Source organism: Lutra lutra, chromosome 2, assembly GCF_902655055.1.
Source record: "Lutra lutra chromosome 2, mLutLut1.2, whole genome shotgun sequence".
In the NCBI taxonomy this organism is placed as follows: Eukaryota; Metazoa; Chordata; class Mammalia; order Carnivora; family Mustelidae; genus Lutra; species Lutra lutra.
Genome location: NC_062279.1, coordinates 37502220 through 37518186, shown reverse-complemented (window position 1 = coordinate 37518186; position 15967 = coordinate 37502220). Strand labels below are relative to the sequence as shown.

The 15967-nt window shown below is 36.1% G+C and overlaps 1 protein-coding gene across 1 annotated transcript; it reads right to left on the bottom strand.

The window, feature by feature from the left end:
- Nucleotides 1-799: 799 nt before the first annotated feature.
- IDO1 (indoleamine 2,3-dioxygenase 1) lies at nucleotides 800-15939 on the bottom strand. Its single transcript, XM_047717163.1, is given in 11 exon segments — nucleotides 800-1397; nucleotides 2391-2539; nucleotides 2997-3048; nucleotides 4087-4204; nucleotides 4941-5014; nucleotides 5017-5039; nucleotides 6763-6777; nucleotides 7943-8061; nucleotides 11309-11428; nucleotides 11561-11656; nucleotides 15649-15939. Coding segments are annotated over 11 exon segments (1257 nt in total). The 5' UTR covers nucleotides 15823-15939; the 3' UTR covers nucleotides 800-1080.
- Between the last annotated feature and the right edge of the window lie 28 nt (nucleotides 15940-15967).

Here is a 15967-nt window from a genome sequence, read left to right as displayed (position 1 = left end):
GTGACTATATTTCCTTCCTTGAATCTGCTTGTGTACACCCAACCCATCTTTTCAACCTGGGCTTTTGATAAATTGAAAGTTCTTGCTAATTCTGCATCCAGGCAACTGTTGTGCCTTTTTTCTCTTTTCATCTTTACTAGCACACCCAATCTCCAGCTAATCATTTCCTACTACCTCATGAGATTCTGTCAAGTCATGTCATTCCCTCCCCTTCTCCTTCCCAAGTTCCCTTCCTCTTGAACCTGGTCTATATCAAGTCCAGTGAAAAAGATGAGAGCTGTCAAAAACTTAAGTTTTCCTCCCATTTATAAGTAACCGTGTGACCCTAAGTAAGCAACTTCACTCCTCTGAGCCTCAACTTTGTCATTTTTAAAATGAGTCTGGCTTATATAATATTTAAGCTCCTCTCCAGCATTCTTAGATTCCATTATTAAGTAAATTCATGCTAGACTGTGAGTGTCAAATAACCCTGACATCCCAGGAGAAATTATATTTCAAAAGTGCCCTCTTCTTGTTAGTCCAGATTAATTTACTCATGAGGTCACTCAATCTTTTATATATTTATTCAACAGATATTTGTGAAGTATTTTCTAAGGTCAGGGGATGCATGGGTCAGTATACCTGGTATCATGAAGCTTAACATGTAATAAGAATATAGAAAAGTACACAGGTATTTATAAACAAGTGTGATATTACTGTAGGAAAAGTACAGGAATCGATTAGCCATGCTTAAAAGATAACAGTGTAGATGAGGTCTTATCTGGAGGAGTATTTAATTATAGTTTTGACTAAAGCAATTTTTAGACATTTTATTATATCAATTTTTATTGAATTTCATCATTATATTCTAATCACATAATATAGATTATAATCTAATCTAATTTATTTTTATTACATTCAGACAGAGAAGGCACAGATACTGGAAAAACATTTTGAAAAATTTTATAAGTCCTATTAAAGAGTTGTGTATTATCAATTCATGGGTCTGATATAATGAGAAGTCACACACACACACACACACACACACACACACACACACACATCTTTGTCTTGGCAAAATGTGCCCTTGTTTGAGTTCCATTAATTATCTCTCAGCAGGAAGTTCTCAGTAGTACCTCTCACACTCTTCAGGAAAGTCATGACGTCAGTGCCTCCAGTTCCTTTATTTTCTTGCTGGCGTGAAGGAATCACAATGTACTTAGTTACTATTTGTAGGTGATAGTTTCTCAGGGAAACCATAGCTTTCACGCACTCATTGTAATCTGCCTGCAGCTCAGTATCACCTTTTGAAAGAACAAATTCACGGACTGAGGGGCCTGACTCTAATGAGAGAAGAAATTTCCGGTGAGCTGGTGGCATATATTTTCGCATTTCCTGGAGGAATCTGGCAGCAGATTCTGAAAGAACGAGAGAGATTAGGTAGAAGAGAAGCCAAAGCGTTCCCCCAATCCATGTGAGAAGAGTGGGTAGGAGATCACACATCACCATTGCAGCATGAGTTTACAACCATCCTATTAATGCTATTGGTCTTGCTATTAGTAATGATAATTATTGTAATATATACTTAATGTTGAAAACCACATGAGCTGAACTCATTCTTTCAAAATAAAGTTTTTTGTGTGTCCTTTCTCACTTCCCTATTATTGTATTTGATCCTTCTAAAAAGCTGATGATATAGATAAGGTATATTTAATCTATATCTGACAGATCATGACACTGAGTCCAAGAGAGTTTAAGGGACAATTTTTACATACATGAGTTAACTAAGAAAAAAAGCATATTTTTACCTATGTCAATATGTTTCCCTTTGACAATTATGTAGAAGTTTAGGAAAAGAGAGAAAAGTACAAAAGTTCTTACTGGAGCTTCTTCTGCCTGCTCTAAACCCCTAGAAGGAATATAATGAATGTGGTTCATCTTTCACCTTTGGTTCATCTTTAAAATTTGAGTGAATGGGACAGTAAGCCAGCCAAGAGCACTGCTAAGCCTCCCCTATCACTGAGGTCTCCACCTCCCCAACTTCAGTCCCATCCCATTTGCAGGTGACTTTCTCTTTCTGAAACTGGTCATACATTTCCAGAACATGTGCTATGGGCTTTACCATTCGGACCTTATATACATGCCCAAACCTCAAGATTGAGAGGGTGATGAACTTGGGTTTTGGTTCTGGCTTCACTACTTTCTAGCTGGTTAATAAGGAGCCTATCACTTATCCTTTAAAGAAACTTAGAAGTTCCTGCTTGGCTGTCTGTGGAATGGGATGATGACAATATAGTCTTGCCTTACTAATTCTTCTACAAGTATCAGATAAGGTCAGATGAGATGCTGATTTTTTAGACATTAGAACACTATTGTATAAGAAATGATTTTATTTGTCATTGTCCACTCACCTTCACCAGATTGTTGCTGGATGCCCAGCAGAACATCAAAGCACTGAAAGATGCTGCTTTGGGCAGCACTGCCCCCTGCATACTTCCTTGGAGTGTCCGAGAAACCTTCATACTTCAGACCCTTTGGCAGTTTGGAGCTGTTTTTCCACCTAGGCCAAGAAGGAAAAAAATAATCACTATTTGGATAATTGCCAAATTTTCTGGTATAAAATCTTATACTAGAGGATGAATGGAAAGTGACATAAAATCAATTTCATTATTCTTCTTTCACATTCCCCTTCCAGTCATGTTCATGTTTGAGAAAGACAAATAATATGGTCTGAGCAAATTTGGCAAAAGTATTCTAAAAATGGAATTTTACCTTTGCACTAGCAAAGATCATTCTTTTTTTGTTTGTTTGTTTCTAAATGATTACCTTTCCTGTCCATACTCCAGTGCATGCTTGGCCAAGGAATAACAGAGAGACAGTCTATTCTTTCTCTATAACATGTATTTTATGATAGGAATTATTTCCTAAACCCAATGGATAATGGGGACTGTCAGTGGGAATTTGATGTGTACTTTATGTGAATTGTTTAAAACAAATTCAAGCATAAGATTACCTACCCAGACAAGTATGTGCGAAGAACATTGTAAAATGTGTTCGGGTCCACATATTCTGTAAAAAAGATGAGGTGTGTTTAATTAAGCGGTTATCAGAACTTTCAGAGGAGATCAAGATATTGTAAACAACTGATAATGGGTTTTGGTTTAGGCTGCAGGAAAGGCATTATGTCAGCCTGTGCAGAACAAGCTCTCATTCACCTGACCTTTTTGAGGGCAGCCCCCATCTACTCAAAGGGTCTACCATCAGCTGACACACAGCTTGGGTCAAAGAACATAGGCCCACCCAAGACTCCTCTTCAGGAGAGCAATTAAACTGTCAACATTTCCTTAAAGCTATTTCATCTACTTACTGATATAACAGATAAACTACTTACATAAGGAAACAAAACTACACAAAATGAAAAGCAGAAACAAGAGCCGCAGGGGCTCTTTGGACATCATCCCTGAGTCTCCCTCCCCAAACATTACTAACTTTTCTGATTTAAAGGTCAATCTTCCTGCCAAGGATGAATCAGTACTAACTCAAAGCCCAGTGGTACACAATCACATATTGTTAAGGCTGTCCAGCAGGGCACAATTTGTGTGTGTGTGTGTGTGTGTGTAAATCCTTGTTTACATACTTTTTTAGTTATTGCTGTTTTTTGGCTCTTAATTTTGTAATAACTTTTGAGCTCAGTGGCTTTTCTATGTTGTTTCTTACTTAACTTGTGAAAAAGCAGAATTTGTTGGGAATTCCTATAAAGCAGAAGCTAAGTACTTCAGAACTTAGAACAGCCTGAACCTTCCGCAGGTTTCTCCATGATTTCAGTGAGAGGCAATGACATTATTTACAGTTAAGCAGACCTGGCTTCACAATTTACTACCTGTGTAACCTTGGGCCACTTATCTTATCTCTCCATTAGATTACCTTATCCATAAAATGCATATAATAAAACCTTCCATAGGAAAATATAGTCATTTAGGGAGATAAAGTGAAAACAAACCCACTAAGTGAGAGTGTTTTTCTTCCGTTTTCTCAACAACTCTAGTCTCAGAAAATCAGAAGCACATGACTGTGAGCCTTGCATGTTTTTGGGTATAGAATACTTACCATGAATTTTTTCAAACTCTTTACAGGCTTGCTGCAGAGAAGAAGCTATATAACGCAGTGCTTTTTGCAAAGCACTCTGGTCCTCGTTTTTAACTGCCTTGAATAAATCGGGAATTACCTTAAAAAAAAAAAGATGAACATACAAGGTTTATTAGCATTAAATATTGGCATAGAATAAAATTCTCCTAATTCTTAATCCCTAAATTAAATGTAGGATTTCCACTTCATTTTTGGGCTGAGTATCCTTTTATTGTTTGACTAATTTCCTTATATTTAATTAAGTTTGGTTTTATTTTTATTTATCATTTAGAGATAAATCTATAAAGTTTTATATAGTTTCATTTCTATTTCTAATCATCAAAACCATTAGATTTATGTCACTATGTGATCTAGTTTCAGTGCCAAACTGCATTAAAAATGCATCTCTCCTATTAAGGTTTTAAACTTAATTCTAAATATATGGGCCTTGGGGTGCCTGGGTGTCTTAGTGGGTTAAGCATCCAAATCTGGATTTCAGCTCAGGTCATGATCTCAGGGTCATGAGATCCAGCCCATCAGCCTCCATGCTGGGCATAGAGCCTGCTTAAGAGTCTTTCTCTCCCTCTGCCCCTTCCCACTTGTGCGCTCTCTTTCTCTAAAATAAATAAATAAATAAATAGGTCTTACATTTTTTATTTAGGTGATACACAAAAATAAAATCTTTCTACCAGATGTTCACTTACCATCCAATTAAATAATTGAATGCAGTATTTACTTAGTCAAGATATATTTCATGCATAATATAGTTCAGTTACTAAGTGATTGCTCTGCTTATGGAAATAGAGATAAAAATTTGCTTGTAGGGATGGACGTACTTTGATTGCAGAAGCAGCTGCTATCTCCACCAATAGTGAAACCAGGAAAAATCCTTTACAGCAGTCTCCACCAGGAACCAAAACAGAACATCCATGTTCCTAAGAAAATAAATCAAGGAAGTCAAGAATTTAGCAGTAACACTGGTGTATTTGAGTGCTTTGTAGTTTTCAAGTATTTTTATTCCATTCTAGTTTCAAAAAAATCTCGTGAGATAAGTATGATAAGTTCTACTATCTATGTTACATTGTTGGGAATATGAGTGTTAGGTCCGTTGTCTAAGATCTAACAGTAGGGTAAGTTGGGACTTGAAATTCCATTTTAGAATTTAGGACTAGAACTACCAAGACCATTTCTGTTTTTATTCTCTCATTAATTTTTCACATGCATATACATTACTGTATTTGTATATTTATACATACTCAATGCTTATGGAGACAATTGTGAGGTATAATTTTAAGTAGTCTTTTGGCTTTAAATAAATATATTTATGTCCATATTTTTGTCTGTGAACCTGATTCAATTTTTCAGTGGTTTACCTGCTTTACATGAATTTGGGAAATGCAAATGACTGATTAGACCCTAGTTTCTTTCTTTCTTTTTTTTTTTTTTAAAGACTTATTTATTTGAAAAAGAGGTAAATAGAAAGAGACAGCTTGAGCAGTGGTAGGGGCAGAGGGAAAGAGAAAATCTCAAGCAGGCTCTGCCCTGTGTGTGGAGGATATCATCCTCTCATTTAAAAACCTTTCATAGATTCTCATTGATTTTAAGATACTATTTAAACCCCTCATCATAGCCAAAAGTCCTATGTAATCTTTCTGCTACGTTTACTTCTCCATCCCTTTTCTACTACGTCCATCAGTCACTACTTATCAGCGACATTAACCTTCCTTCAGTTCTGATAATGCAACACAATTTTCATCACTTTGAGGCCCTCACTCTTGCTGTTTCCTCCACTATGAACACTCATCTTTTCCTTCTAGCTAATTCCTTCCTACTTACTCTTCGGAACTCAGCTTGAATAACTCTCTACAGGGATTCCTTATTCATCCCTTTCATTTAGTTGGAGTTCCCAGCACTTTATCCTCTTACTCTCCTCTTAGTCATAAAGAAATTTACATAATTTTCCTATATCTGCTTTCCTCACCAGGGCAGATTATTCCTAGGATATTTACCTTTGTATCCCTAGCTCCTAGCCTCTGCTCGATACATAAACTCAAAATGGTAAGGATTGGGTCAAAAAGAACAGGTTTAAGTATCTGGGCACTATGGTCATTAAGTCAAAGACACACAGATGTATATGCATTTTGCATTTATGCATATTAATTGCATTTTTATATATGCAAGTGCTATTTTTGTATATATCTATAGCTATAATATCAAGCAGACACAGTCCTATCACAGTCATAGAGCTAATTAAGGATTGGGATTATTTGCTCTTTAAACAATTACTTGAGTTATTTTTTTTTTTTTTAAATGAAAGCCAAGGCCTTTTTTTTTTTTTTTTTTAAAGATTTTTATTTATTTATTTGACAGAGAGAGATCACAAGCAGACGGAGAGGCAGGCAGAGAGAGAGAGAGAGAGAGGGAAGCAGGCTCCCTGCTGAGCAGAGAGCCCGATGCGGGCCTCGATCCCAGGACCCTGAGATCATGACCTGAGCCGAAGGCAGCGGCTTAACCCACTGAGCCACCCAGGCGCCCAACTTGAGTTATTTTTTGCCTGAATTCAATTGGTCTTTTAAAAAGTACATTTAGAGGATATTGATAAACCTACACTCACTTTGAATAACAATTCTTATAATAAAGTAAGAAGCAAATACTTACTCATAAGTCATGGGCCTTGTGAAAACAGCCGTGAAGCAATGGATCAATTAGAAGAGAAAGAGAAAATCAACTTAAAAATCAAATAGCTTTGAGTTATTCTTATTCAATTTAATACTACTGAATTATCAAAGGTAAGATATAAATAAAAGAGAAAAATATATACATGTGTGGTTTTTAAAAATATCAACTATGCATTGCAAACACTTAGGACTTTGTAAGTAAAAAAAATAAATATTCAAGGAACACACATGGTCAGTCAAAACCAGTTGCTACTAATAAATTTTTTTTTAAATTTAAATTCAATTAGCCAACATATAGTATATCATTAGTTTCAGATGTAGAATTCAGTAGTTCATCAGTTGCATATAACACCCAGTGCTCATTATATCAAGTGCCCTCCTTAATGTCCATCACCCAGTTACCCCATCCCCTCACACTCCTCCCCTCCAGCAACCCTCAGTTTGTTTCCTATAGTTAAGAGTCTCTCCTGGTTTGTCTCCTTCTCTGATACCTTTCTATTCTTTTCTAGATCAAACCCTTTTGGTTTACAGTTTGCTGTCTACAGTACTCCTCTGCAGATACACACCCAGAGTCCTGGGGCACCAGAAGTCTCAAGTCCCTTTATTGTAACAGATCGCATTGCTTAAAGGAGAGGAGGGGCCTAGAACCTCAGCAGATGGCATTGAAGGCCCAGGCATTGCCATCCCTACTGCTGAAAATGTGTCAACTCTTAAATTAACTGAATAGTTAAAAAACAAATTTGTAGAATCTCCAAAACATGTTAATTAAGGAAAGCCAGACACAAAAGAGTACATACTCTATAATCTCATTAATATGAAATCCAATAGCAGAAAAAAATAATTTTTAATATGACAAATCAGAATAGGTTTACTTGGATGTAGAGGAGAAAACTGAATGGAAAGAGCCACAGAGGTGATATTCTGTATCTTGCTTAGAGCTAACCCTGTATATAGAACAGGCAGTTAGGATGGTGCATTTCACTGTATGTTAATTACACAACTTTCTCTCATATATTTTTAGTTATATGCCAGCAAAAGAAATCATACCCCCAAAACAGAGAAGAAAGCTGTGCTGCCGAAAATTAAACCAATGGCTAGTGCCCTGTTGATGAAAATAGCTTGCACTTCTTCAGTTCCTGTTATAATCACAGTTCACATACCCATTGGGATCCTTTTTCTTCCAGTTTGCCAAGACACAGTCTGCATAAACCAGAATAGGAGGCAGACCCAGCTTCTTAGAGAGTTCACAGTAAGGAACAGCAATATTCTTTGGCAGTACCTAATGAAAACACAAAATTTAGTATTAACCTTCGAAGTGTCTTACATTTTCTTCTGCTTCCTGCTACCATTCCAACGACTCTATTAGTGCCAAAACATGAGCCGTTCATCACGGCACTCTGAAACCAAACAATCATAATTTTCTCTTCCTCATTTCATAGCTTAGTCCTAGTAATCATTAAATGTTTATGTTTTAGATGTGGGTTGTGTACATAATCTAGTCAGAGCAAAAGGAGGTAGAGGGTACAAGGAACAAGGATGCATCCTTGACTTTCTAATGGTCTGGAGTTACTTGTAGTCATTCATTTACTCATGCATCCATCCCATAAATATTTGTTAGACGGCTTCTCTATGTGAGGAGCTCTTTATCTACAGGCAATACAAGAATAAAGTCAATTGTCTTCAAGAAACTCAAAGTCACTTGTAATTAAGACTTTGGGATATGATACATAGTAAAAGGGTAAGTGGTTGGCTGCCCTTGAGCACAGCGCTGACAGAAACTCTCTCCTGGATGATTTTTTAGAGTGACGTTGGGGCTCATCCTTGAAGACTTGCTTGTGTCAGCAGAAGGAATCTCCTTTAGCCTTCTTTTCTGTTTCCATGAAGAGTATACCAACTAGACTGACACTTGGCTCTTTTATTCACCCTTCCTCAGAGGAGGTATAGAGGCTTATCTGACCATTGACTGTGGAAGTGGGACTGCCACTCAGCAGACTTTGTTTTCAACTCTTTTTTCCTGACCCTATTACTCTGGATCTGCTCTGTGCCTGGCCACACTCTAAAAGGCTCCTACCCCCATAGGCAATCCTGATGGGTAAATGCTTTCCTAGCAGGCCCATTGTCACCACACATGCAAGCCATATTTTCCAACTGCTCTATTAATCATAATGCTAACCTTTTATTCTTTATCTCCCTGACTTTCTCATCTAACTATCATTTGGTTTATAACTAGATGGTCCCATATAATAGTTAAGGTCACCCTTGTCATCAGCAGCTGATGCTTGGAATATGTGTATCCAACCAGCAAAGGACAGGGATGTGTAGCTCATCTGGAGTTGTGGGCAGTGGGATTGCAAAGGTAGAGACGGTATGATGATGAGGTCCTCTCCACAGTTCTGCAAAACTCATGGGAGCTATAACCTAGGTGGCTTTATATTAACTTAATAGATCTGGAGATGATGGTTTAACAAAGAACAAAATGTTAGAAGGAAAAACATCGGCTATCAAAGTGACACCTGGATGTGTGCTTCCTGGTACAGAGCTTGTGCCTCTGGGAATTGAAATATTTTGGTTTGCAACTGATTTACTTGTTTCAAAAGGAAATTTTTTGCTCTTTCTGAATTAAAGAAAAGATCAAAGGGAAACAAAAGGAAAGTTGCTTAATTAAAAAGTTAATTTGGAATGACTTGGGAAAAAGAAATGCTCAAACACACCTTAATCTATTAGAGACATGCAGTTATTAGAAACTCAGATGCTAGTTTCTAGCCCATTGTGAAGAAAATTGTGCCTTATATTGATGTTTCTTATTTTTTATCCATTTACTTTACTTTTCTACAATTTCCACACTTAAATATATTTGTTGCTGGCTCCTAAAATCCTTTTTGGAATAATGTAGTATATAAAAACTAGAAAAATTGAAAATATATTTTCATGTTTTATTTTATAATTCTGACTTCACTCTCATAAATTTATTGTCTTTTGATTAACCCATGTACATTCTGGTCTCCATATTTTTTGCTGGTCCTTTCTTTCTCTTTTCTGCTCCTTTCCTCTTTGGGTAAGCTCTACCAATCTTTCAAGAAGTAGTTCAGGTCCCGCTTCTTCCTTCCCACTTTCATTATTATACCAACTACTCTTTAGCTATTCTGGGCTCTCGTGCTTCTGCATCTAGCACAGGCTGCCTTTGTTATTGATGATCTTTCTATACAATGCTTACACATTTAGAGAGACTCAGATTTTAGCAAGTCTAGTGAGGCTGGGTGCTTAGGTTGTCAGGCTATCTTATACCTTTGTGTCATCAAAAATCTAGACATGATAGTTTAATGATTATAAAGAAATATAAGATGATCCCATGATTATGCAAAGAGCTTTTCTTTTTGTTTAGATATCAGGGATGACATATCACATAGGTGGACAATATGTGTTGTTGTATATTTAAACAGCATATGGAAAGACAAACAAGATAACATTCCAATTACTTTTGTCAAGCGAAATAAGTCAATCGGAGAAAGACAACTATCATATGATCTCCCTGATATGAGGGAGAGGAGATGCAACATGGGGGGGTTAAGGGGGTAGGAGAAGAGTAAATGAAACAAGATGGGATTGGGAGGGAGACAAACCATAAGTGACTCTTAATCTCACAAAACAAACTGAGGGTTGATGGGGGGAGGGGGGTTAGGAGAGCGGGGGGTGGGGTTATTGACATTGGGGAGGGTATGTACTATGGTGAGTGCTGTGAAGTGTGTAAACCTGGTGATTCACAGACCTGTACCCCTGGGGATAAAAATATATTGTATGTTTATAAAAAATAAAATTAAAAAAAAAAAAGCAGGGAAAAAAATATTCCCTAAATGTCAGAAGGTACTTTGGGAATCTATTTTATCTCTTTGTGGTTTAAAGAGTCAGTATTACAGTCTGCACTGGTTTAATGAAATTAGAATTGTCAGATAAAATACAAGATGATATTTTAAATCTAAAGTTATCTACTGTTCATGAGAGTAGAGTGAAACCCATATGTTCTTCCATGTTGATGGATGTAAGATAGCACTTTAATATTAAGAAAAGCCATAATATGTTCACATCTCCCAAAACTCATTAATAGAAAAAACATTTCATATTCAAATATATTGACTATGGTGTCATTTACAATGGTAAAATATTAAAAATAAGTACAGAATAAATGAAGTTCAGGAACTCAGTAAAAAACTATAAAGTGATTTCGAATGATGATTAGAAGGACTGTGTACTAACTAAGAAATGCTTACAGTATACTTTCAGAGAAAGATATGGAACATACACCTATATACGCAGGATAGAGCAAGTGTGTTACATAAGTAAGAGATTAAAAATCCAATAATGATAGCAGTTGAATATTAAATCAGTGAATGACTGTTTTCCTTTTATTTTTTTCATGTTATCTAAGCATCACAAAATCTAGTTATAATACTTTCAGAATGTTTTTACATTAAATTGGATGTAAATTGTCATGTAGCATAGGAAATATAAAAAAAAAAAAATCTCCAAACCTCTCGAACATCTTCGCCACCTTGATTCCACACATATGCCATGGTGATATACCCCAGGGTCAGATGTGCAAGGCGCTGTGACTTGTGATCTTTGAGGCCATCAATACTGTGAATTTGTAACTGAAAATAAAAGAGAGGTTGATTCAAATCGATATGGGTGATGGCACAGCTTCAAAGCCAGGTTAAAAATGTTAAGAAGCTATCATAGGAGTAATGTAATGTAATGTAATGTAATGTAATGCTTTTCCAGACCTGGTCAACTCTTTCCCGTAGTTTATTTTTTTCAATCAGTTCCGGTAGATTCTTAGCGATGGAAATCCATTCATCATAAGGTGGAGGTAGCTCCTCCTTGAAAAAAAAAAGAAAGGGGACTTTTATGTAGTAGCAAAAGTTTTTATAAAATAGGTTTGCTTCTGACTGATAGTCTCTCTCGCCTCTAGATCTGTTCTGTGCAATGCTGTCCTGTCACACACTTCCCCGTCCAGTAACTCCAGTCCCTGCATTGCCACCTGTACACCCAGGGCTCACAACCTTCTTTTTCTCCTCTCAAACGCTTTCACCTGCCTCTTTTTCACAGTTCATCTCAAAAGGTCCACTGAAATCATCCTGATTATTCCAGTCTACCCTTATAGCCCCAATTATGCATCCTACGTGTTATACCTTTACACTGTTAAGTAATTTATTGTTATCTGCTATTTATTTTTTTCTTCCTGGCTAAATTAAAAACTTTTTTGAATGGAAGAAAAATGAGATTTTTTTTAGATGTCACCAATAGACTAGGCATTTTGCTCAATAAATATTTAAATGTTATAATGACCAAAAATGTTGATTGTTATCTCCATTTCATAAATAAGGAAAACAAAGCTCAGTTTATGAAGTTGTTTTGAATATGTAGTTTATTGTCATTGAATATATAAGTGTTTCCAGCTTTGAAAAATCAATGGTCTTTTAAAATCCCACTATCTGAGGGCAAGGATTTTATCATGCTTTTAATTTTCTATTTCTCACAGAACCTGGGACAATACTGGACATGTAGGAAATGCTGTATATTTTCATTTTGATTGTCTGCTTTGGTACTATAGGCTTATATTTCATCCAGCAAGTGCAAATAAAAGCCAAACAAAAGTTTCTCCTTGGCTCTTATTACATTTGTACTTTCATCTCAAAGGAAAACATGTAACAAAGACCTAGACAACACCCTGAAATGAGATTCAGATCTCTGCACAACTTCCCATATGCTCTTTCCTATTCCTCCTTCATTAAGCTGTTTGCAGACATGTCCTTGAGGTCATCAATTCTGAGCTATGGAGACATAGCAAAATTAGATTAACTCAAACCAATGTAGATGAAGTTTTAAGCTACAAAACAAAGTTAATATTATAAGTAAGCTATAAGACAAAAAGGCAAATGTAACATAAAATTCAAACATTTTCACAGGCTGCAGGTAACTGAACAGTCTTTGTCTCTGTCAGGGCAGACTTTTAACAATGAAAGATCCAAGCACTAGATAGTCACCTTTCTTGTTTCTCTGAATTTTTCTCCCTATCCATAAAAAATGCTATCGTCTAGTGTTTTTAGTAATACATATATCTTTTTTTGTTGTTTTGTTTTGTCTTCTACCATGTAACACAACTGAATTTTTGGTTGTTACTATTTTCCCCAAATAATGGATTTTTTTTTTTTTTTTTGGTTATATATCATGATTAGCCTCCTATTTGACAGAACTATCAACAGATGTAAAATTCAATCAATAATAACTTCTGGTTCAGTGATGCCTGGGTGGTTCGTAAGTTAAGCATCTGCTTTCAGCTCAGGTCATGATCCTAGGGTTCTGATATCGAGTCCCACATTGGGCTCTTTGCTCAGCGAGGAACCTGCTTTTCTCTCTGCCTACTGCTCCCTCTGTTTGTGCTCTCTCTCTCTCTCTCAAATAAATAAATAAATAAAATCTTTAAATATATATATATTTAAAGATATATAAGAAATGTATACACACACACACATACACTTTGGGTTCGGAGGGTACTTAAATGGTATAATATAAATCAGTGAAAAATAATGCAGCGGGTCATTCAACTACTGCTAGATTATATAATGTATTTTGTATTTATGTAGAATTAGAAGACATATCATTTTCCTTTGGAATAGAAAGCTAATAGATTATATGAAGTTAAATGGACCTTTTCGAGTTTATAATTTCAAGGAAGTATCTTCAGTGAAGAAATAAAAATAGCTCCTAATTTATTTTTCTTGTTTCGGGACACAATCTAACTTCTTAAGCATCTTAAGTAGCAACATTATTTTTTTTAAAGATTTTAGTTATTTATTTGACAGACAGAGATCACAAGTAGGCAGAGAGAGAGGAAGAGAAACAGGTTCCCCACTGAGCAGAGAGCCCGATGCGGGGCTCGATCTCAGGACTCTAGGATCATGACCTGAGCCAAAGGCAGAGGCTTTAACCCACTGAGCCACCCAGGCACCCCACAACATTATTTTTTAAACAGTTCAGGAAGGGTTTTGTTTTGCTTTGGTTTGGGGGTTTTGCTTTACCCTGGGAATCTGTTCTAGAGGTCTCCATAACTATCATAATTGTCTTTTTTTTTTTAAGATTTTATTTATTTATTTGACAGACAGAGATCACAAGTAGACAGAGAAGCAGGCAAAGAGAGAGGGGGAAGCAGGCTCCCTGCTGAGCAGAGAGCCCAATGCAGGGCTTGATCCCAGGACCCTGGGATCATGACCTGAGCCAAAGGCAGAGGTTTTAACCCAGTGAACCACCCAGGAACCCCAATTGTCTTAATTTTAAAAGAACTTACTGTGGGGGGAAAATGATATGAGGTTTCACAGTTCCTGAAAAAGTTTTTTGTTCTTGTACTACTGTACATGTTCAAAACCATCTTATTCTCTCACTTTGGTGTGCTTGAATGAAACAGTAGCAAGTCTGAGTATTAACTGATTTGCAAATATAAGGTAAACTAGGTGCTTTTAGCAATAACATTAAATTAAATTAATAATTTGAAGAGAAGAATAAGATTGGGAGGAAGAATTTGCTTTAGATTTACCTGTATTATACAAGGTATTTACAGGATGTTATTTCTAAGTACAGTCAAATTGGATCTCTACTAAAAATGTATTTGCAGCATTTAAAGATGCGCTCTAGGGGAACTTGGATGGCTCAGTCAGTTGAGCATCCGACCCTTGGTTTTAGCTCAGGTCATGATCTCAGCTTAGTGAGATTGAACCCTGTATCAGGCTCTGCACTCAGCAGGGAGTCTGCTTGAGATTCTCTCTCCCTCTGCCCATCCCTCGCTCATTCTCTCTCTCTCTCTCTCTCTAAGATAAAAGATGTCCTCTAGAATATAGAGTCTGAGCCACAATAAATAGATACATACTTGTACATAGAATTGTCACAACATGCAACTGGTTCTTAGAAATCCTTTGGAATCTCATGAACCTTATTAAACTCAGGAGTGGGGTAGGGAGAAAGTAATGCTTTATGATATCTTCTTCTCTTAAGAGAAGCAGCATATTATAATAATTTTAAGATCATTAACTCTGGAGCCAGATTAGTCAGGTTCACATTCCATCTCTGCCATCGTTAGCTGTATGAGTTTGGGTAATTACTAAATTCTGCATGACTTAAATTTCTCATCAGGAAAATTTAGGATACCTTTTAGCATGTGTGTAAAGACAAAGTAAAAATATTTGTAAATTGCTTAAAGATGCTATATAAATATTTGATAATTGAAATAGATAATAAGATGGTTTTCACGGCATTCTTTGGAATATGACTTAGAAAAATGTAGTTTTAAAGGCAAACGTTTACATGTCTTACTATTTTTAAGCAAAGCTTGTAAAAAAAGGTAATTTAGACTCACTTGAATCTTACGCTTAGTAACAAGCACTATTAATACAACACGAAGTTGCTTGATAGATCATCTCAAAAGCCTAATCAAAACAGGCACATATACTTCATTCAGTTTATGATATGTCACCCAAGAAAGGGGGTTCCTTTGACTCATGGATCATTTATTACTTTGGCTTTTTCAAAATGCCCCCCAAAAATGCAGTTGTAGTAAAACAAAAGACTTTGATAATTTCCTTATCTCATCACTATCCTTATCTGTGTAAGGTAACTAAAAAATGCATTTAATTCTAAATTTCTAGGCAGAAAATTTTAAGTATGAACAGTTTATTAAAATCTGCCTCTAATTTTGGCACTGCTTTATCCATTTGTTTAGTAAAAATTACTGAGCCACATTTGTTCAATAGAAGTAGACTTATCCAGGTTAGCAATGATAATAAAACATTTTGCCCATGTCTCAGTACCCCCATCTTACCAGTGGTTTTGGCAGAGCGAAGCCCACCTCTTCATCTATATGGTATTTTTCAAAAATTTCCTGAGAACTTCCCATAAAAACTGTTTCATTATGTGCCATCCTTGCAGTCTTCTCCTTTGGTCCTTTTAAGTTTGATGGGGTTTCAGAGCATCTATTTATTATAAAGGTTGCCATAGCCAATGACCACAAACTTAACACGTAGGCAGTAAGAAATTACTTCCACTTTTGGAATAGTTTCATTTTCTTTCTTTGTAATTTGATAAACAATAAAACCACAAAAGCATCTCTATTCATCACACGAAGAAACTGAAAGCTTATT